Raw genomic sequence first — 23955 nt, forward strand, 5'->3', positions numbered from 1 at the left:
TTCTTTTGACATTGCAAAGACCAAAACTTTCATTCTGTTTCACAGTCTAAACTTATTAGTCTCCTTATCCCAAGCAGCTTCAGAATTTGTCAAGTATTAAGGGTGGGACTCTTGGGCTGGAGAGATAGCTCAGTTGGTAGAGTGCTTGCCTCACAAACCCAAGGCCCTGGGTTCAATCCCCAGCACCAAAAAAAAAAGGGGGGGGGGAATGTGATGTGCTATTGGGATCCCTTACCTAGCCCTCTCTTCCCACCAACCCTTCAAATATCTTATTTTGTCTCTTCAGTCTATCCAAATATCCACAAGTTTCTCCACCTTTTAGTAGCCATCTCCTGCCTGGGCCCTTTACTCAAAAATTCAAAATGGAAAAATGCCCTGAGGTTTTTAAAATGACAGTTCACCTTTCTACATAATTCCCTTTTCCTTGGGATTTTGACCCATCCAGTCCTGGTTGCCTTAGCATCTCCCAATACTTTCAAACTTTTCTTGTCATTTTGCTAGAAGGTACTGCATGGTAGTTGGGTTCCCCTACAGTGGAATTCTAGTGCTCTTTAAAATTCAAAGAGTTTTTTGGTTTTAAGGGACTACAACTTTATTTTATTTTTATGAAGTGGAAGAATGGGAAATACAGTCAAGAGTTTGACCTTTAGATAACTGGAATATTTTGAAGACCTTACAGGTCAGAGCTGCGTACTATGTGGGTTATGTTGGCAACAATAGATAGAACAGATATGGGAGAGGCAGAAAATAGGAGTCCCATAATGGTTTCCTCTACTTCTTCTGGCTTAAGAAATGACCCAAACTTTTTTGCTCTGGAAAAATCAGAAAACAAACAACAACAACCAAAAAAGAAAATAAAAAACCAACCAGGTGCTCACCCTGCAACTGTGAGCTTATGGGAAATAGTTCCTAACAGAAATGATAAGAGATAGCTCAGGGGGAAAGTAGGTCTAACTGGTTTAAATCCTATCCTGATATTCCTGATATTAAGTGACAGTATAAATTTGATAAGATCACAACTATTCTGAACCTCCTTTATTTGTCTGTAAATTGCAAGCCCCAACACCACATGGTTATCGCACAGGTTAGATGTGATTTTGTCATTATGATTGAGCCAAGATTCAAACTCATGCAATCTGGTCCTGAAGCCAAATAATTAAATATACTGCCTGTCAGAGAGTCAGAGGCTATTGATGAAATTCCTCAGTCACACTCCCAAAAGACTACTGTGAAGTTCCCCTGTGGGCGGAGCTTGAAGCCCTTAGAGATCCTTTCAAGGTCACCCAAGTCTTGCCCTGGCTCATGGCTTCTATCACATCAGACATCGGTGGCTCCTGAAAACAGGACCCTTTCAGGAGATTGCAGAAGAGAACTTCATCCCATAGACAGAAAACTGCGATCAGAATTCAGATAAAATGCAGTCACCTTCATTAGGACAATTTCAGGTTTCCTTACTCAGAATTCTGTCTCTATTTGCCCCAGGACAGCATGATACCCAATGCCTTAAAACATTCCACTAGAGAATAAAATAGGCTCCATCTCTTTGCCAGGACAAGCTCTTTCCTCATCTCCCGACTCTCCTCAGGGTTCCTCTAGGCTCCCTTGAATTTTCCCAGCCCCTGGTAAAAATCATTTGGTAGGGAAATGACTTAAAGTATCACAGGTGAGCTGGCACCACAATGTCCTATTCCCTCTTAACAAGAATAAGGCCCCATGTAACATGAGAAAATGTTAAATTTCCAAAGACTGAGGTCACATGCCCTCAGTTTTTGGCCTCTGAAGTTTTATGACATTTTCTCTGCAAGAATATGCTTTCTGGAACCCCCCGTTATTAGGTACCTTCACAAATGCATTAACTAGTGCTCTTTATTTTTCAAACAACAGAACTTGTACTTTCTAAAGTAAGGATGTGTTGGCTTCTAGAACTGCAAAGCCCAGAAGCAGAGAGGGCTTCAAGTCCAGTTCCAACCTGGTCCAGGTGTTCAGGATATCATCAGGGATGCAGTGACAGTACTCTGAAATTTGATTTGCTCTGTCACTCCCTCTGTGTGTTGACTTTTGTCAACACACCACTTCCGTGTGTTGATTTGCTCCGTCACCCCCTCTGTGTGTTATCCTCAGGCTAACTTCTCTTATGGAATTAGAAAAAAAATAGTTGCCGTACCACTGCAACTCGGGGTCGCACATCCTCGTACCACACAATTTGAGGAAGAGGGTTCTGTGTCTGAGCATTCCTACCCAGGAGTGCTGAGGTTTGTTCTGATTGCACCATTCCGGGTCCTACAAACGCACTTCACCAAAGATATACAATGTTCCATGGCTGGGGTTAAAGGAAAAGCTAGTTTTCTCAGACCTATGTGAATTCCTGATGGAAACTGAGACTATTAGAAAGAAGACAAGACTGGAAACCATAGGAATTCAATACATTATGGAACCCAGCCAAGTAAGAAGTGAATCTAGAAAATGGACAAAGAACAAAAGGACCAGTGCTAAACATTAACACAGTCAAACTCACACCAAAGACTAAACTACTTCAAGATTTGGGGCTTGATTCTGTAAAAAAGAAAAATCTTCAAGCCTCAGCAACATAAAAGTAAAAGGATTCAAATCCTAATTGTTAAGTAAAAGAGAAATGGAAATAACAACTGGAGTTAAATTTCACCATCTTTTGCAGCAATGAGTCAATCAAGCCTAGATGGAAATGTGTTTTTGTTGTTGTTCTTCTTCTTGCTTTCTTTTTGGTACTGGGGATTGAACTCAGAGTCACTTGACCACTGAGCCACATCCCCAGCCCGATTTTGGTTTTTATTTAGAGGCAGGGTCTCACTGACTTGCTTAGTGCCTCACTTTTGCGGAGGCTGGCTTTGAACTCATGATCCTCCTGCCTCAGCCTCCTGAGCTGCTGGGATTAAGAGGCGTGCACCCCCACACCTGACTGGAAAAGAGTCTTTAAAAAGTATTTACTCCAATGTCAATATTCATTGTAATTAACTTAAAGATGTCGTCTTTAAACTAATATGCTTTAGAGTAAAGAAACATTTAATCGAATTCAATGATTTCCTCCATTTATTTTTCTTCAAATTGAGTTTGTCAAATTGAATTGTTTTTAAATTTTGACTAAAGGTTGTATTTTTGTACAACTATTTCTGCCTACATACCTATATATTATTCTCTTTATTTAATAAGTAATAACATTGGTATGGTTCAGATACAGTTTGATGGTGAGGTCTTGCTTTTGCTCTGTCTCCCCCTGACCCCGGTCACCAGCTCTCAATCCATCTCTCCTTTCATTGTTCTAGAAGTCTAGAAAGGTGTCACTAAATATATGTAAAGATTATTTTGAGTGATGGGGCTTGGGGCATATATTTTTTAACTTTCTTTGTCTTTCTATTATTTCTTAAGTTTTTTTTTTCAAATAATGATTAGACATCACTACTTTTTAAAGTTATAAGACCAGAAGTAAAAATACTTCCTCTTCTCCAATGACAGTTAAATCCCTTACTTCGGGGAAGCCTTTGCTCTCTCTGGAATCCTGTGTCCTTCCTCTGCATCTCTTGCACACGCCCTCTGACACGGAGGCCTCCTCTGGGCCTCATGGGTCCTTCCTCAGGAGCGGCTGGGAGTCTCAGTCCTATCACCAGCATTACTGTTGCTGGACTCATTGGACTCAAGAAGCATTCTTTTTTTATTCTTTGTTGTTGTGGATGGACACAATACCTTTTATTTTATTTATTTATTTTTATGTGGTGCTGAGGCTCAATCCCAGTGCCTCGCACACACCAGGCAAGTGCTCTGCCACTGAGCCGCAACCCCAGCCCCCGTCACAAGTTTTGAATTTCAAATTATACTCAACGTCATAGGAACATGTTTATTTTTGTTTGAGGCAAGGCTCTATTTCCTGTTTCTAAGAAAGTAGACTCAAACACAGAAGGGGCATCACTTGTCCCTGCAGACCACAGGTGGTGCCTCTGTTAGCACTCAGGTTAAAGGAATAGCAGTGAGTGGGAGCTGGGCTCATTACCTAATTCTGCCATTTGGGAAGGATGTATAATCATTATGAAGCCCAGTATCCCCGTCCTGATGGAAAGATAGTCATAATGACAGCATCTTCCTCGTGGGGTTACATGAAATCAGACAGGAAATGTGCAGTAGTCTGTCTGACACAGAGTAAATACTAAACAAATATCAGCCATCAGTGTTACCTGTGAACCATGACCCTGGGGAGCAGCTTTACCAGTTGGAGATGCAATCTTCAGATCCAAGAGCAGCTTCTCCTGGAACTGGCTGCGTATATCCAGGGATCCACGCTCTGCTGATTTCATTTCCACTCCCCTCTCATCTCCACCATCTACGACTCCACCAGAGACAACTCAGGTCCCTAATCCATCCCAGGGAGATGAGGGAAGCCATTTCTAAACAGTTTGGCTGAATCAAAAAAATTCAAATGAATGTTGGACTAGAGTCAAACTTATTTTCATAAATTCCTGGAACTTTCTATTTGGAATGACCTCAAAGATCATCTAGTCCAACCTGTTGCTTTGCAGATGAAGAAACCGAGGTAAGAGAGTTTGAGAACCTTGCCCAATGGCCTATGGCTAGTTAGTGGTGGATCCCTGACTGGAACCCAGGACTGGTGTCCTGTCTCACTGCAGCCCCCTGTTCTTGATCACAGTGCAGTGTAACATCTGTTAGTTGTTTATCTCCCTGACAAAGTATAAGCTCCAACTTAGAACTCTCTGCTTGCTCATTAGGATGTTGAGTTTTAGAAGGGTCTGGTGGCTTGCCTAAGGTCACCCTGCTTCCAAGCGAAGGTATGAGAACTCAAAGACCAGTGCCTTTTACTCTGTTAAGCTGTTTTCCAGGCCTGGTGATGAAAAGATAACTTCTTCCTAAGGAAATAATGATCGCCAACACAGACAGTATGGTGGGGTACACCAGGAAGTCAGGTGGGCTCTGACACTGAGCTACTGGGTAAACTTGGGCCAGTTACATTTTTAAAAATATTTTTATTAGTGCATTATAATTATATGTGCTATTGGGGTTCGTTTTGACATAAGTCTACAAGCATGGGATATAATTTGGTCCAGTTCAGTTCCTTCTCCGCCCCATCCTCCCTCTCCCTGTTCCCTTTCCTTTGCTCTACTGGTCTGTCTTCTATTTATTTATATATTTTTAATCATATTTATATATTTTTAATAATATTATGGCTACTCATAAAGGTGAAGTCCGCTATCATATATTCATACATGTCCTTGGGATACTTTGGACAGACTCACTCCACTGTTCCTCCCTTTTCCCTTCTCTCCTCCTTCCCCAAGTTCCCTTCCTCTACCCTACTGATTTCTCTTCCATTTTCATGGGGTTCCCTGGCCCTTGGTCTGTGTAGTGACTGTCATCAGTATGTAGCTGAAAGTTGTTTAATAAGTGAAGCACTTTTTTTCTCACACCATGAAACCATGTCCTTCTTGCTTTCCCCAAGAAGGAGCCTCACTGGGGACTCCAAGACGGGCCCGAGTCCTGCACATCCCCAGGCAGGTGAGACGTGTCCTCCGGTCAACTTAAGAAATGGCTTCTGTTTCCATCACTTCGGCAGGGATCACCGCCTCTGTCTTGTGTGAATGCACTGTTTGTTTTCCTCCTTCTCTTTCTGTTTGCCATTGGGAAAGTCCATTAGTGCTGAGTGACATGACTAAACAGTAGAGGACAGAACAGTAGATGTGTTAATAACGCTTAGGTAAATACCGTTTGTTATTGTCACCGCTAAGACTTTCAGAGAGGTGGCACCATTCCTGGTCCCGGACCTGGACCGTCCTTTCGTTGGCTGTCTCTTTCAGAACCTGGAAAGACAGGTTTGGAGAGAGGAATCTGAAAGGGATTGGTGAGCAAGAGGAGGGAAGGGGATGGGAAAGAGAAATAGGGATTCTGGAAGAGACAGAGAATGAGGGAGCAGGGCAATCTCTCTCTCTCTCTCTCTCTCTCTCTCAAGGAAGCAGAGGAGGCAGATGGACAAAGAGCTGATGATTAATGGGATCTCTTGCCAGAGTCCACACTCTATAGGGTTTCTTCCTCGGAACTCCACATTTCTTAGCAGCTGCAACTTAGTCCCTCTGGTTTTACATCTGCTCTTCCTCCGACATCTAGGACAGGCAGCCTCCCTGATTGCCTGTGACCCGGAGCAGAGGTGATATTGACTGGATAAAGAGAATCAGCAGAAAAGGGTTTCATAGAATCACCATGGAGGCCAGGAGAAAAGAGGAGCTTCCTTGTGGTCATCTCCACATTGGGATGGAATAACCCTGTGATTTTGGGGATGTGGGTGGGAGGACAGGACATGGCCACAAAGGTTCACATTTGAATGGAAAACAAATTTTGTGAACAGGGAAACTGGCTTCCCTTCCTGGCTAAGAGGCTCAGTGACCTCCAGCCTGACTCTTATGAAGGAATTTGTGCCAGTTGGTTGTTCAGCTCTAAGCATCCTTGGGGGTCATGATTTTAAGGCAAATGAGACACCGGCTTTTCTTTGAATCTTAGTCTCTAGCTAGAATGATCATGTATGACTTTAACGCAGGGTAAATGACTTGAAGACACCAAGTTGGCTAAATATCCTTGCATGCCCAGGCTGGACACTCAAAGTAAAGTATCTCTCTGTGGGTCATACATTCTGAAATAAGTCCTTTACTTTGTTCAATGTGTAATTATTTTCACAATACTTTCAAAGAGAGGCAATAAAGCATCGTGATTAAGACTTCGGCTCTGCTGTCGACCAGGGAAGAGGTTCAAATATTAACTCTGCCAGGAGGAACTCAGGCAAGATCTTTACCTCTCTAAGCCTCAGTTTCCTCATCTATAAAATGGAAATTACAGTGACACTTTTATCAAGGGATTAGAATAAGGATTAAAATAAAATATGAAAGCCAAACACTCAGCACAATACCTGTATGAATAACCCTCCATCATTTGTAAAATGATCAGATGTTAGCATCTGTTCTCTTGGTTCCCACACCAACATTGGGAAGTAAAGGTGTGTCTCCATTCAGGGAAGAAGAAACTAAGGACTGGAAAAATTACAGTGATATTTTCATAATCTCCAGTCTCTTAGAACTGAAGCCAGAACCAGAAAGAAATACCATTCAGACCATTTTGAAACCTCCAGGGCTGAGGTTTCAAGAGGCTAAGCTATGAGAGAGAGCATGAGAAGAGAGAGGAGAGCTGAGGATTGGCTCTCGCAGAACACGTACGTTTTGAGAGATGCGAAGAATAAGAACTCTTATTCGAAGAATGAGTACTCTGGAAAGGAGAAGAGCAAGAATTTCACTGTGGCAGAAAACAAGGAAGATCTTTTCCAAAAGAACAGGGAAAGGGAATCACCAGGGTCAAAACTCATGAAGTCCAAAGAAAGGACTTGGAGTTGGAAAATAAGAAGGTCTTTTATTTATTCAACAAATATTGACAGTCAGGTGCATACATCTGGCACATCCTGGTTCTGAAACTGTGTCAGTGAACGTGTAAGACCAGGTCCCCACTCCCCAAGAGCTTATGTCCTGGCAGGAAAAATAAGCACGATAAAAGTGAATTAATAAACTAAAAATACCATTTCAGAAGCTGGAGTTTCTAAGACGATAAAAAGTAGACAATGTCATAGAAAGTGATTTGGGAGCAGATGGGCAGCTGAAGCTCCTGTGATTAGGAGAGGTGACTTTTCGAACAGAGCCCTAGAAGGATCCAACCACCTGAAGATCAAAAGATCAAAAGGTGCATTGTAGGAGGAGAGAGATGCTGAAGCGCAGTCCCTGAGGCAGGAACGAGTTTGACTATGACCTCCCGTAGGGAGGTCACAGTGCTGTGAACAGAGGCAGACTGTGCTAGCTAATGGAGGAGAACTGACCTAAAAGGAAAGAGAGAGCCTAAAGGGACCCTACAAAAAAGTCTTTATTGACAAGAAGGAATGAAAATGGTAGAAGTCCAACTAGAGCAGATGGTGGACAGTGGCAGCCATTCTTTTTTGGGGGACTTTCATTTTTCTTCCTATTACAATGATCCCTCCTCAACACCAACATCCCCACCCTGGAAGTCCCATCTTTAGGATGTCCATTAACAACTGTGCGTGTATGTGGGGTTTGGAGGTAGGAATAACCAAGCCCTCCCACTCCAAGCCTCCGCTGACAGCATCGAACGTGTCTCTACTGGAAAATACTGACATCAGTCTAGCAAACACAAGGATATTTGCTTCAGATCCTTTTCTGTTCTCTACGATCCATAGCACCTTTGGTTTCTAAGGCTCCCTAGATCTTGTTTCACAGGTGGTTAGTTTCCTCGCCCCACTCCCGCCCCCACCCCAGCCCCCGCCCCCAGGGCAGTGTGGACCAACAGAATTTTCTCCATCGGCAGAGGGGTTCTCCATCTGCCCATCCAATCCAATAACCACTAGCGATAAGTATTCAGCATATGAAAAGTGGCTCATGTAATAAGGAATATTTAATTTACATAATTTTAACTATTTTAAGCTTAGTCACATGTGATCGACAGTTTTGGATAGTTCCAGAGAATTAAAATTCAGGAGGGTTTATTGTTTTCTGTGACTTGGCAAGATCTTGTTATCACAGAGACATGCAGCAACACAAATCAATAATGCCCAGGTGGGTCCATGAGAGGATTTCTCTCCACGGAAGGAAAAAAAGGGCATATATCCAAAGTTGGCCAATTTTGACAGGCAGGAATAGCATGGGCATCAGCAAATAAGTATGTGGCCCAGACATGAAAATACTGCCTCACCTGGGTGAGGTGTCATCGCTAAAGGCTGGTATTTCTCCCAGTGCGTTCTAAGCTAGTCTTCTTTGATGGGAAGCCCACCATCAATGAGACTTGGGAAGTCAGCACACGTTTTCCTTCCCGTGTAGATTCACAGCGTATATCATCATAGTGAAGACTCTGAGAAGCCCTACAGTCTTAGCTCCAGAAAACACTGGTCAGCTTAGTGTTTCTCCAACATATTGAACCACAGAAACGTGTGTGCCTGCGTGCACACTTCAGGGGTGTATACAAGGCCAGGTCCACCACTTATGACTAGTTGTGTGACTTGGGGACGTCACTTAACCTTTCTGAACTTCATTTCCATCCTTTGAAAATGAGTGACTTTCTGTGTATCACAGGCTTGCATGAGGATCAAATTCAAAACTGTGTAGAAAGTATATATAGCAGTGCTTGAGACAAAGTGAATTTTCCCTAAAGGGTTAGCTGTTATGATTTTTATTTATGAAGTTAAATGACTAAATGACGGACTTGCTTGGCCCAGGGAGAAATGGGTTATGAACAGGCAGAACTACTTGCTGTCCAGGAACATATTTAAGTATTGTATTGGAAACCTGGACGGGAAAGTGACCTTCTCAGCCTCTCTTTGCTCATTCTTTACGGAAAACATCCACCCGGCATTGTGTGCTTTCCTAAAGTCCTTTCTCAACACTACAGCTGGAGGGATACTTTTGAACCAGAAGTTGAGTGTGTCATTCCTTTAAGACCTCCCATCTAGTATAAAGGAAGAACTAGCACCTTCATAAGGACCTCCAAGCTCTATGTGGCCTGGTCCAGCAATGTCTCATCATTTCCTACTATCCCTAATCTGCTCAGGTTCACAGACTTCCTTGCTGTTCCTTGAATGTGACAGGCACCCATCTACCCCAGGACCTTTGCACTTGCTGGTCCCCACCTGTATGGGTCGCTCCTCCATACCTCCTTCAGTCCTTTACTGAAATGTTTCCTTCTTCATCACACCTAAACCACAATACCCCAACATGCTCCAGCACTCCGTTCTTCCTTGCTTTACATTTCTTTACATCTGATGTGCAATTTCTTAGCATTTTTTTCTTTTCTGTTTCTACCCCATAAAGCAAACTGCATGAAAGCCAAGTATTTTTATCTCTCCTTTTCTGCCATAACTCAGTGCCTGGAATGGTGTCCGGCACATAGGAGAGGCTTTAATAAGTGCTTATTGAGTACGTGAATAAGCCGTGTACATTCAGCTACTGCAGTCTGGTCTGTTTCCTCTAAACTCAGTTCAGGATGGGTTGTTGAAGAATGAAGCACATGTTCACAGGCTGGTCTCTGTGGTTTTTATTAGTGTTTTCTGGGACCCATCAAACAAACAAACAAACAAAAAGCCATATGTTGAAAAATATAATTCTCTCATAAAACAGAAACAGTTTGAATTCCATGTAGTTTAAAGGGAAAGAGTTCTGATTTTTAAAACAATAGTGGCAGTAGGGTTGTTCCCCACAAAAAGTCAACCCAGAAGGCAGATGGCAAGAAAAGCATGAATTATGCAGATAGCTACAGAAAGATTAATCCCAATTTAGCTAAACGTGTGAAGGCCTGCACATTTCAAAGGTTTTTAAGACACAGCGTCAACGGATTTTTTTTTTTCTTCAAAGTCTTTATCTCTTATCCCAGAAACTGAATCCTGAGACCCCAGGCTGAGGATAATTCAGCTCTGATGCTGTGATCGCCATGAAGTTTTTTCATTCATACAGTGAATATTCCTCCAACAGTTGCATGTCAGGGAATATCATAGCCTATGTGATCAGACAAGCTCCTCACACATATGGTTCCATGCTATGCACACAGTAGGCTTGTTTTAAACTATATGAAGAATGATATAATTGCTTTTCCCTCTTATTGTGTTCACCTCTTCTTACATTTTATGTAAATGAAAAACAACACACTTGCAAAACTAATATCTAATATGCATTCCTAACCTTATCAAAAGATCCCTTGGTATTTTTCAAAAAGAAAAAAAAATAATAAAATAAAATAAAAACCAACCCCAAAATACTAAAACTGAAAACTGTTTTATGCTTAAATAGCAACTTACATCATATAAACACATTCATAATCTTCATTGGTTAAAATAGGTTAAGCGTTCATTTACTGGCATCTTGTGCCAGAGAAGTCTCACAGTTCCAAGTAAGGCAACAGAATTCTCAGCCAACGTACGTTGACCTGTTGAACCAAAGTCCTGCTTGGGTTTCATTTTAGCCCAGGTGGGAAAGCAAAGTAAGGAGCCTCACAGTAAAATGTTCACAACGGATATGTCCTCGAAGGTTTGGCCGCCATGTTCTTAGTCCAGTGAAGAAATTATTCATGTCCCCATTATTGATAGGACCTCCCAATCCAAGGAATCTTCCAGAAGACGTTCATCCAACAAGTGTTTATTGTCTACCTGTTTCATGCCAGGTACCAGGAAAATAGTAGTGATGAGACTTTGACCCTGCCCTCAAAGAGCTTACAGTCTAGCCAGACAAGAACCAAAGGGAAACTCATAACCTGGATCTGTCCTGCTCAGGTGGCACTTTCAAGATACTGTGGGATATGTCCCTGAGAGCCATGGGCCTTACTCAAGTTTTATCAAGTCAAACAGGAGCCTCAGATGATCTAAGTCTTGTGAAGTCTTAGCAGTACATTGCCTGACTTAAAAACCTGCTGAGAGAGCTGGAGCCCTTAGCTTAAGGAGGGTTCCAAGAGATCATGTTTAGTGACCAGGTGGACACCCATCACGGATGAGCTTCTCCATTGAGAAGCTGCATGGCCCCTAAGAAAGGGCAGCTTGTCTACAGGACTTGGCTGTCTCTTTCAACACTGCGGTGGGAAATACTCTGTGCACACCCCAAGTTGGCAGGACTCAATTACCTTGAGTTCTCCAAGTCACGAACAGCACATAGAAAAAGCAGCAAAGTCAAGCCAACACAATAGTGATATGCCGAGAACTTAATACTCCAGCCTATTTAAACAGGCACCGGGTGCCAAGAAACTGTCACTTTTGACAAATAACACAATCTGCTATTTATCTGAAGAACTGCTGCAGTTGCTACTCCCCAGATTCACCTACTCCCCAACAAAGATTGCTCTTCAATGGAAAAGTCACACAAAGAACCAAAGCCCATTGGGAGAAATGTGAGGAACTTAACAGATTTGAGAAAGGATGAACTCAGAGAAGGATCTAGCCATCGTAGATGATGAATAGGCAAAGCCAGGAAAGGAACAGCAGAGAGAATTGGCAGATACCCCTAATAATTTCACACAATCCAGACATGCACAGACACACAAGTATTCATGTATTACACCACTTCAAATACCCGGATGTCTAATTCATTCTTTGCAATTTATAGTCAAATGTGGGGAAGGCCCTGTAGTTCTTCAGCCTTGGAAAACAAGGTGTGTCTTTTATGCAGTAATATCTGGGTTGCGTCCTCAAGATCTTTGCCGTTCTGTTGTTGTTTTTCTCAACCCCTTCGGTAACTTTCACTTGTAACACCAAGTAAAACCTTTGTATAGGTGACCAAGTCAGGCAAAAATGAAAGGAACTCGGTAGTCCCTTCAGAAGGTCGCTCATGGGTATTCCAAGGTCACTATGCTTAATGGTCCTCTTTATATTTAGGATATTAATTCTTCTTACTTTCAGATTTTTGAATACATTACAAGCACTTAGCAGCCTTCAGTGTGAACTGCTCAGCTCCCTGGGCAGGACACAATGGTAGGGGCTCTATTCGTTTTGAAGGTCACTCCTACAGATACATGTCTTCATTCCTGTCTCATTGCTCAAGACAGAGGCAGAACAGAGGAGAAAGACAAGGGCATGCGGGAGTCAACAAGAAAAATTGCCAAAAGGATTTGGTTCCAACGCATTGTCAGTGTACCTACAGACTCATGTTCCTCCCAGCTTGCGTGACCCAAATCTATCTTCAAGTATTCCAGAACAATCCCATGATTGAAGAAGTTTCCAGCTCCTTGCTCCTGAGCGGCATTTCATGTTTATCTCTTCCATCCTTCCTCTTTTTCTTTTAAAACATTCCTCTGAATGCAAATCTATGCAATAACCCTTTCACTTTGGGATGAGTTCAGAGGAGACAGGAAAGAGATGATCCAAAATAAGGAAGAGTGACATCTGCAAAGAGCACTTTCCCCGGAGAAGAGATCTTTATCCCTCCCCCACCACCTCTCTCTCTCTCTCTCTCTCTCTCACACACACACACACACACACACACACACACACACACACACATTTTCTCAGCATTTTCTTCTGCAATATAATTTTCAATCTGCTTTAAAATTTCAGTGCATGTGTCTACTATTGTAGCTTTTTCTGCATGACTACATTTAATTCGTCTGACTCTCTTCTGGGGTTCTGAAGAGCAATTTCTCTAGATATTTCAACCCCTTATCCCTCACATAAACATAAAAATAAGTTGACTTGAGAGTCTTGCTTTCACTTAAGGAACTAAAAGACCTTAACAAATCTTTTTGTTCTAAGAATAAATCACTATCTTCATCTCAATTGGCTAAATTAGTGGTTCTCAATCAGGGGTCATTGTGTTCCCCCCAGGGGACATCTGGTGATGTCTGGGGACATTTTTGGTTGTCACAACTGGGGACTGCTTTTGGTATCTATAGGGCAGAGCTGATGGAATTTGCTCTCCATCTTGCAATGCACAGGAGAGTCCTCCTCACAAAGAATGATCCAGCCTAAAATGTCAGCTGTGCAAATGAGAAACCTTGAACCACAGAGATCCAAGAGCGAACACCTCAGTCATGTCCATACCGATACCTCCTTTTTCGTATTTTTCTATTTTTAATCAGCTAGAATAAAAATAACCAAGACTCACCTCTCTCTTAAGTAACTAGAAGTGAGCAGATGTAGCAATTGACGTTTCCTCACCAACCATCCAAGGGAAAGGGGAACGGGTAAATCATTCCTGAATGAGTATAAAACCCTTCACCATTATTCTTCTCGCCCAGAGACATTCCAAGTCAGGTGATCCTAAGTGATTGCAGCCCACCCTGGATTGGGGGAGTCCCCATTCTCCACTTGCTGGCCCCTAACAGGTTAAGCTTCCCGGCATCCTTCTGTTGTATCCTGTCTCTCTGAGACCCTGGACTTCATCCTGACAGCCTCATCCGCCTCCCTTGGCAAGGTCCTGGGGTCACTGATGTGCGGAGGACTCCTCACCTTTTCCTAAATCATTTTGCACATGACAAATATTTAATGCCCTCTGATTTTTCTTTCTTTCCTTTGGCAAGAAGCGCAAGGCTACAAGCCTTGTTATTCTTGTGGTAGGAAAGAACTTCACAATAGAGGCAAAAAGAAATCACAACCACATACAGCATCGTATTTCACAGAACACTGTGTACGTTTGTTCCCCATATAGAACATACTTCAAAGTAACAAAATAATCTTTTATCAACTGTAGTGTTCCTTCTTCCCGTTAGAAGTAGATATTTTTTCCCCCTCGTGGTACATAAATATCAGAGAAAAATAGTCTTTGAGATATTTACGTCCAGGAGTTCTTCGTGGGCTATGACTCATTACGTTGGTGCTTCAGAGTCGACACTCAGTTTTCATTTTCTCTCCATCCACGAGCATTCTTCCCAAATTTATATACCAGCCTTCGTCCATCCACACGCTCCAGAATCTCTCGCTTGTAGTAATATCTGTAACCAAGACATCCCATGAGTGGCCATTCAGACTAAGGCTGCTGGGGAGGGAATGGATCTTGTGGCCTCATCAGTGGGGACTCCTGAAACTCTCACCTCATGGCCCGGCTGAGCTTCTCGTAGGTCATGCTGCTGTTGTTCTTCTTTTTTCCCCATAGCTGAGCCACGGCCTCTGATTTCAAGAACCTGAAGATGCCCTCGGACCGGTCTTCCCACTTAATCAGCCCCGGGTTCTTGTCTGGGTTCAGGAGGATGTCGCGAATGAACTCCCACAAGTGAGTTCCTCTTGGGTCTGTTGAGGAGCAGAGAAGGGGGCTTAGGAGTGGCCTGTGCCACAGCACAGGGTGAGCAGGAGGAGCACTGAGCCCCACTGCTTCCTTCAAGCAGGAGAGATGAGTGCTCCCAGGGAGGATGCTCCTCCACCACCAAATACCAGATGTAAAAAAAAAAAAAAAATGAACAATGAGCACTTTTTTATTTACAAATTGGAAAACTGAGGCACACAAAATTGAAATGACTTGACCAAAGTCACACAGTCAACTATGGGCAAAGCCAAGGCTAAGAAACAGGACTTAGGTCTCCTTGGCCAGGGGAGTTTCTTCCCGTCATTCACAGATGATTTGGTCTTCATTTCAATTCGTCGCTTCTTCCCCAGAGAGCAACTCCAACCTCTCGTATCTAGTACCTCACCCAATTTAATGGCTCCAACCCAGCAACTGTGCTTCCGCCAAATGCAAATCAGAGAAAGCTCCAGAATGTTAACTCTTAGAATATATTGGGGCCGGGGAATATGTTAGGTATTTTTCACGAAATACAAGATTAAATATCCATAACAATATATATACAGGAGTTGGGGGGAACTCTTTGAAAATGGAGCAGCTACTGAAATGAGATTAGCTACCAAATTTAGTTTTACTCCCTCTGGTTTTGTGATGCCTCCCCTCTCACATGCCATTCATTTTTACCTCCCCGCTCACATACCATTTGAGGGGCCGTGTAAATTCATTTTTATGGGATGACCCAGAATAGCAAAAAGTAGAGAGATGGCAATTCCCTGTAATTTCTAGATTATACCATGTCCGTTTCTCCCAAAGCCCCCCTCAATTCTGTGCCTCTGATAGCTCATTGTTCATAAGGTTTTGTGATGGGAAATCCAATCCCAAAGAGCAGTGTTGAATCTTCTGAATAATCAGCCACCTCTTAGAACAATAACGTCAGCCAAGAAGGAGGCTCCCTCTCAGCCGTCCCTCCCTGTCTTGCTTGTCTTTCCTGGGATAGAGGGACATGGCTAACCACTTGCCTGCAAGAAATTCTTATTCAATGACTGCACCCGTTTTAGAATAAACTGGAAAACTGGAAACGGCCGGCAGACCCCACTTGGAGGAGCGCTGCATGGGGGTACTTAGCCAGCAAGCATTGGAGGTGAAGAGATAGAGACAGCCGGCAGAGGCAGTATTTGCTAAAAACCAGGGGCTTCCAGTTAAACCAACAGGAAGGGAAGAGCCAGGAACCCGCCACTCACTGTGTTTTTTGGTGTGGGACTTTGCAGGGTGCTCTGGCTCCTTCTTCATGTCAGGTGACTCTGTTGAGGAGAAAAACAAGAACTTTTTAGTTTACCTATTTCCGATGATCATCCTTTTCATTTATGCCTGTACTTATTTATCCAGTATTTATTGAGCACCTACCGCATGCCTTGCACCATGTGGCTATATGGTAGCTGGTGAGACAAACAGATGGTAAATACTATGGAGAAAAACAAGGCAGGATAAGAAATGGGGCTAGAAGCATGGAGGTGGGGGTGATTTGCACTTATACAAGGAGAACACAGAAGACCTCTGTGACAAAGGAATCTGAGGGATGTGAGGGAGATGGCCAGCACAGAGCTTGTAGAGGAGCCTTCCATGGATGAGGACAGTAAGTGCAAAGGCCCTGAGGCTGATGTGTGCTCAGTATACACAAAGAAGGAAGCAAGTCAGAGAGCCGTAGGAGCTGAGTTTCCAATCATTAGTGCCTTGTAGAACTTTTTAAGAACTTTGTTCTGAGAGAAAATAGATTTAGATCACTAGAAAGGTTTTTTTTTTTTTCACATAATACAAAAATGTAAACACTCATAACAAAGAAAGATGGCTTTTAAGCCAGAGGAGTGCCATTTTTTTTGGCATGCAAAGTTACATTTTAATCACCCTGACAAAGGGGCCATTGAGTGGCCTGAACTCAGTACAGAGGGCCACCGTGGACTATGAAAACACAGGTTAGTTTAACAAATGACTCATTATGGCAATTCGTCAATTGTCACCAAAGAGGAGAAGACAAAGGCGGATCAGTGAAGTGAAAATTCTTTAACAAATAAATAAAACAATAAATACTACACATTCTCAATCATATGTAGAAGTACGCAGTAGAGGGTAGAATATTGATCACCAGCATCTAGGACGTGGGTTGGGGGGAGAAGGAGGACAGGCAGGGAGCGAGATGCAGTCAGGACTGAGGGGCAGTTCCACACTCCAGAACGCAGTGGGCTGAGCATCGTTCACGACAACGGACCACGTATTTCATAAGGAACTGGAAGAGAAAGGTGTGACGTTTCCAAACACCAAGAAATGATAGACGTTTAAGGAGAAGGAAATGCTGCTTCTCTTGATTTGACATTATACCTTGTATACATGAACCAAATTAGCATATTGTACCCCCTAAGGCTGTTCGACCATTATGTCAATTTAAAAAGAAAAAGAGAACCAAATTCTCCAGCGGTGTGTCTGTGTGTCTGTATGAGAAAGAGAGAGACAGACACAGAGAGACAGACAGGCAAAGGGACCTAAACACAAGTCAATCCTTTTAAGAAACTGGGCCAGTAAAACTCCTCTCTTCCGTGCATATTTCACCGGGATCCCTAACCTAGGTTCTCTGACCGACTTGCGGCCTTTGAGGTCATTCCAGACTAAAACCTCATGCAGAGGAAGAGAGTCCATAGCATTCATTCCTTTGTCAGGAGTGGTCCAGTCGTCAAAAAAGAAGTTTATGAACCACTGACTAGCTCCTAACTGAAATGGTTAAAAGACAATTGATACTATTTCGGGGGTACTTCTAGGTGCCAGTCACGGTCAGGTTGCTAAGCACTTTATATGAATCACCTTAGGCGAGCCTTACAGTAACTCTGAGTTCTATTATGAGTACCTTGTGAGGCACTGTTCTAGCCCACAATGTGCACTGTGGAGGATCTGAGAAACAGAGAGGTCAAATGACGTGTGTGCAGTCACACAGCCTGAACGTGGAGCCAGGATGTGAACACAGCAGTTTGAATCCAGAGGTTTTACTCATGAGCACTATTCCGTGCCATTTCCACAGACAGTGACCTGCTTTGGCACATAACAGATTTCATCAAGTCTTTCCTGCCAAGAGTCAGGTTCACTTTTATAATGCCTTTATTAGTTGAAAATATAATTCCAGTCTGGTGATTCCGTGTTTCCCAATGAACATGGGCCCGTTCATCGATCCGATCACCCCATTTGCGAGGACCCAGAACTCCCAGCAATTTCTCCAAAAGCCAGGGCAGGATGGAGAACAAAGCCTGAATAAGAACTGACGAGAAGAAAACCTTCTCACTGCGGTTAAGAACCTCTCTCCTCAAGGTTCGATCCTCAGCACCACAAAAAAAAAGACAAAAAAAAAGACAAAAAAAAAAAAAAAAGAACCTCCTGGCATTGTCTCCAGGAGGGTCTGCACCTGACGTGGTTTTCTCTGAAATCTAGAAGGACCAATTCTCAGGAAATGCAGGCGATGTCGCTGACCCTCCCTGCAGGCTGCAGGGCCAGGTTGCAACATCCCATCAGGATGTGACAACATTGCAACAGGTCTGGCACCCACCCTGGTTTCCAAGTGATACATCACTCTGACAGGGCCACGTTGTTCTGCAGACAAAGAGTGGCATTTACCCAGCCGGCCACAAGCAAAGCGTTTTTTCCAAAGGCATCCAGGAGGGATGCAAGGCCATTACTTCGGTGCCCGGGTTGCACTCCGTAAAACTCAGTGTGCTCTCCTCAATCATCGTGAGTTACGACCTGACACAGAATCAATTGCTTGGGGTTAAGGTGCCTTCGTGAATAGGAGGAAAACCCTGGACACACCTCAGAAAAATGCACATGTGTGTACAGTTATGGAATGTGGTCAATCATTTCAGAGTTCTGGGGCCCTCTTCAGAGTTTACAGACTCTAGATTTAAAAGTCCCAGATGAAATAAACCATGAGGAAATCTTTCTGTTTGGAGATATCAGTCATGTACCCAGGCTAGAGCCCTCCATCCAGCTTAAGAAAGATTTAAAAAAGAAAACTAATAAAAATGTGCCCATCATCACAGGGAGGAATAAGCAGCCAATGGCAAAAGAAAAATCTAACTTCTTCCAGCCCCTCTTCCTGTTCCAATCCGCAGGGGCAAAGGGGGATCTCGGAGCTGCCTCTGCCCTCAGATCGTTTGATGTACAACCTCCCTTGGATACAGCCAGCCTCTCCCCCTGGGTCCTCCCCGCTGGTGCAATATAAAAGTCAAGACCTTTGAAGTTAGCCATGTGGTTAAGTGATTCATTGTCATAAAATAATGGCTTGCTCTGGGGAGGCTGTGTAGCCCGGCTCTCTCTGGGCTCCCCTCCCCAGCACTCCAGGGCAAGGTCTGTCGGGTCCGGGCAGGGGCAGCCACCAGCCACCAGTTTATGAGGCAAGTGTGAGAACATGACTTCAGCTTAGCTGCTTCGCAAGAAGCAGAGATTAGAGGCATTTGCATATGATTCAGCTGTGAGCCATTTCTTTACGGGATACACAAATTTCAGCGTTCTAATAGACCATGCCACCCTCGCTCCAGGCTCGACAAGTCGGTAGATAAACACATCAAGCCAGAGTTGGCATGGCGGGCAGCAGGACTATCGGGCGGATCAGAACCTGGCGGCAGCCATTTTATGAAATAGCAGATGACAGAGAAATCAAAACAGAGCCCGCTTCCCCACCCGCGTTTATCACTGAGGCCATCAGTTGACATGGAGCCTCGCCTCAGCTCAGCCCGTAACTTGCATTAAAACACAGAGATCGGTAACCACACTCAATTTTATGGGAGCTTGAAAGACACTCAGGCAGATGGCAGAGGTCTTTGGAGAGTTCTGGTTCCATCCAGTGGAGACCAGACTCCTCTGAAAGGAACTGATCCCTGAACAATTGGGATTAGTCCCCGACTTGGAGGGTTACTCCTCCAACGGGGTTTTCCAGCTGCAGCCACTGAATGGCTTCTTTAGGGAATGATTGGAATAGAGGTTTTGTCTGTTCATCTCATTGTCTAGCCTGTTGCAACAGCGGAACGGGAGCTGGGGTCAGGGATCAGGCAGGTAAAGGAGAGTGGATTCACAAAGCTCACTTTAAGAAGGAGTACCCAAACATATAACAGGAGGCTCAGGAGCCGGCCGTTTCCTGTCACTGCAATTGTGCGAATGCAGACTGGCTCCTGAGCCCCTCTTGACTCTGAGGTTCTAGAATCAGAAAGTAGAGACACAGAAAGGAAGACCCGGCTGTGAGGCAGCAGAGCCTGGTTACGGCTTTCAGGTTTCCCAGGAACCCTGAGACCTAACAACCCTGAGGCACCAGAAGTGGTTGGTTCAACTTTATTCTTAGTTGGAATCTCTTGCCGTAAGTCAAAGACCCAACCGGAAGGGCATGGGAGGTAACACCTTGGGAAGTTTGAGAGGAAACCGGAGGGTGACTGGGGTGCTGTCCTCAGCCTGAAGCCCTTAGTCTGGACTGGGTGGCAGGGATTGCCACAGAGACTTTACTCCCGTGGGTTGTTCCACCAGTGTGGCACATGGACAGCCAGCCTTTCAGTGTTTGCTCTGACTTCCTAAATTCAACAAATATCTTCAAGTGACACATCATGCTAAGGGCTGCTGGAGAGAGAGGAAGTAGAGAAATGAATTGGCTTCAGTTCTCAACCTCAATTTCAGAAGCATTTATACTGGCTCCCGGCCCTGTCTCATTCAAGGGGTTTGACCCGAACAAAACCTCAAACCAAAAGCTTTCGTTATTTCAGTTCTCAAAAATACACACTTGACAAAAGGAGAAAAAAGAGAGAGAGAGAGTAAGGTTTGTTGTTTAATTTCATGCTTTCTTTCACAAAGTAACTAAATCCCAGTTATGAAGTTGCCCCAAATTCAATTCTTATGGAAGGGCACTTCTCTGGCAAGCTCCATTTTATAGACCCAAAGATATGCAGAAGCTTGTACACGGGTCAAGGAACAGCACAAAATCTTTTATTCAACTAATTCCTGCACTGCACATGCTAATGTATAAATCTAAGGGGGGATTCATCTGAAAGCCCTTCTTCCAGAATCCACATGCCAACCCTCTCACTCGGCATACCTTGTCGGAGAGTCATAGACAAACCCCATTGCTTCCAATCGTCACCAAATGCAACCAACGCTAACATAATTCACAGTGCTCTGACTGATCAAAGGGAACTGATGAGCCTTCAGGGGGTGAAACATAGGAACTGAGAAAACAGTGTGATCCCTGGGGTTCTGGAAATTTCCAATGGCTACTCCTTCACCCAGAGACCACTACCACAGATGCAAAGAACTCTGAATTCCATGGTTAGACATTCTTTCCCTAAAGCCAAATGCAGTTTGAAATTAATGTTCAAATGTAGTTGAAAATTAATCTCAGTCTCGTCTCTCATAAATATAATTAATTTTACAATCAGATATATCCCGAGAGCAAATTTGTGTTCAAAAAGGAGGAAAGCCTGAACAACTTTTGTTGTCATGAATGATTGGTGTCACGAAAGACAAGTATCTTTCCCACAGGAACCCCTACTGGACATCTTTGATGCATAAAATTTGCCTCAAAAACAGATCTGCTTTTATAAAAGGCCATTCAGTTCCTTTCTTAGCCTTTGAATGAGCAAGACTCCAGCAAAGTGGAAATCTGGGATGTTGGTAATTCTCACTAATTCTCAGTAAGCACTTGCATGAGGGCATGTTCAGCTTTGGATGTCAGGAGAACTTACCCACGGGAAGGTGACCAGTGGTTGTCATGGAGATCTGGGCCCTACAGAAAGTTTTGCTGTCCAACAAGTCTGTAGCAATGAAAAAAATAAAGAGCATCAACACCCCCTCACCCACAGTGAGGCAGCTGGGTGATCAGAATAGGAATGTCAACGGGCCTTCCATGGTGGGGAGTTAGTTACCTACTGTGCTACCATAGGTGGTGTCGTATAAATAGTTCTCTTCTTTCCAGGTGTTCATGATGGAAGGGTCTAGAAAGAATAGAAATGGGAGAAGGTCAACAACCATTATTCCCAGGGTGAAGAACCCACCCCTTCCAAGTCACTGCTCCTCAGAGAGGCATGGGGATAAGGGTACCCCCCAGAGAGAAGGGTCACGTTCTGCTTTAGCTACACTTTGCTTTGTAATGATGCTATCCCGCTGTTCATCTGGCACCATGAGGAAAGGCTTTGCTAGGGCTCTCCGTGTGATCCACACCCGTTGTGTTCTTAAAAGAAGCTGCCACAGTGGAATCCTGTCTGATTTCCTAAGAATCTTTCCAGCCTCCCCTAGTCTTACGCTGTACTTATATAATCACCAGAATGTTTTTACCCTGGGGAGGAGGGAAAGCCTTGTTAGGGATAAATAATGATAATAAATGAGCAGTGAGCTCATTTTTTTCCTATGAATATCTTCCTGGGAGAATGAGTGATGTGCTTTTCAGAAACGGTCTGGTCAGTCTTATCAGTGTCTCTTCAAGACTAAAGTCCAGAGAGAGTTTCCCTTTCTGTTGGGTGTCAACAGGCTTCCTTTAGGTCTCTCTAGTTAGTTTTGGTGACATAACATTTTCAAAAAAAGACACAAGAAGGGAAAAGTATGTCACCAAATTGAATAAACAACTTTGAAGGAGTAGGGCCCCTTGCCCCAACTCTGGGAACAGAAGGTCTCGCAGCCTGGCTCCCTGTCCTTGGGCTTGCTGGGGAAGCACATCTCTCTCTGACTGTTCTTTGGAGTTCAGATTAGAAGGAAACTCCCCTCCACTTACCCCAAAGGAACCCTAGCTCCCACACGGCCCCCACACCTGGGCTGGTCTCCCACACAAGCATTTCCTTTCCTGGTTGGTCAAGAGCTCCAAGACTCTCCACTTGTTCCCCATACCCTCCCAAATCTCTAGCTTTCCTTTCCCTGTAGATCCAGGCTGCCCTCTGCTCCTCTCCTGCCCAGGTTCTGAGCTGTAAGGCCAAGGTGGTAAGCCACTGGTCCAGTGTCATTTTGTTTTTATAGCATAAACGGTATAAAACCTGACTCACTGGCTAAGTCCGCCTGTTTACGACATAGGGATTTAGCTGGTGTTTGAACTAATAGCTACGTGTTTGGGCACCCCAAGCCCAATCTCTTGGGGTTACACCCTCTCTCCTTGTTGGGTCACCTCATACACCTGTTGTTGTTGTCTCTGAAAACAAACTGAACCAAAGAGGTTTGGGGGTGTTGGCCCCTCCAGGAGCCTCTTGTCCCCTCCTCCCAGGGTGGACCTTCCCCACCCTTCTGCTCAGCTTTTCTGAACTGGCAACACAAGAATGGCTGGATGGTCAGGGAGGGATTACCAAGTTCTTGGGACCTCTCCAATATCACCCTGTCTCCTCTAGAGGGGTCCTCAGGAGGGCCCATTGTGCTTGTTGGGAGAGCCTCTTAGCCAAGCCCTGGTCGTCTCTGGGGCAGACCATTGGGTCTGCCCAAACCATTGGGTAACCCCTCCCCCAGTCTGCAGGGAGAGGGCGGGGCTAAAAAGGCCTAATTAACATGCTTAGCAGCTATTGTTTTTTTCTTTAATAATGGCAGACCAGTCCCCTTATAAAAGAGTAAATAACTGCATGGGCTAATTTTGGTGCCAAGTGACTCATGAATCACCCCCAGGTCAAATTCTGTCCTTGGTGACTCGCACGCAACCGTCAGGGAGGCCTGTGTCAAACTTGGTCAGCCCACGTGGCTCACAATCTCCCTGATGTGGACATAAGGAGTGACCTGGGAGCAGAGGCACCTGTACAGTTTTATCGTGGTGGTGGACTGGGGGAGAAAGCCTCCAGGAGAGAGATTTAGGACAGAGGAAAGGGGACAAAAAGGAACATAGATATTGCAGGACTGTAGCCTCTGCTCAGAGCCCAGGGCATCTCTTGTGAAAGTGTCCTTAAGGCAGGAACTGGTCACCACGGTGCCTTTGGTCGTCCCCAGGGAAGCTCCCCAGGGCCCAGAAACTACACTAAGCACACTGCCAACTCAGCATTCCCCTACTTCTGGTGAAGTGCCTACCATCCAGGGAGGAGGGGAGAAGAGGCGACATCGGCCCTTCCTCTTCCCTTGCCTTGCTTTTCTGAACTTGCCAAGTCCAATCGCCTTACTGTATTTCTGGGGAGGAAGCCCATCTTAGAATCTGTGTTTCCCCAGTTACTGGGCTGACCTGTAG

General features: G+C 44.2%; 1 protein-coding gene across 6 annotated transcripts in view; it reads right to left on the reverse strand.

The window, feature by feature from the left end:
- Window positions 1-10092: 10092 nt before the first annotated feature.
- The window catches only part of EHF (ETS homologous factor), a 41350-nt gene continuing 27487 nt past the window's right edge, over window positions 10093-23955 (reverse strand). For 5 of the 6 annotated variants that reach the window (XM_079103251.1, XM_079103252.1, XM_079103253.1 and 2 more), the window contains 5 exons: window positions 21698-21766; window positions 21518-21586; window positions 16004-16066; window positions 14578-14773; window positions 10093-14478 (listed from right to left, as the gene is read on the reverse strand). In XM_079103251.1, coding sequence (XP_078959377.1) covers window positions 14379-14478; window positions 14578-14773; window positions 16004-16066; window positions 21518-21586; window positions 21698-21766 — 497 coding nt within the window. In that variant the 3' untranslated portion in view covers window positions 10093-14378. The remainder of the gene's footprint in view (window positions 14479-14577; window positions 14774-16003; window positions 16067-21517; window positions 21587-21697; window positions 21767-23955) is intronic. The other variant, XM_079103250.1, reaches the window with a different exon arrangement.

The sequence above is a fragment of the Sciurus vulgaris genome, assembly GCF_902686455.1.
Source record: "Sciurus vulgaris genome assembly, chromosome: 11".
Classification (NCBI taxonomy): domain Eukaryota; kingdom Metazoa; phylum Chordata; class Mammalia; order Rodentia; family Sciuridae; genus Sciurus; species Sciurus vulgaris.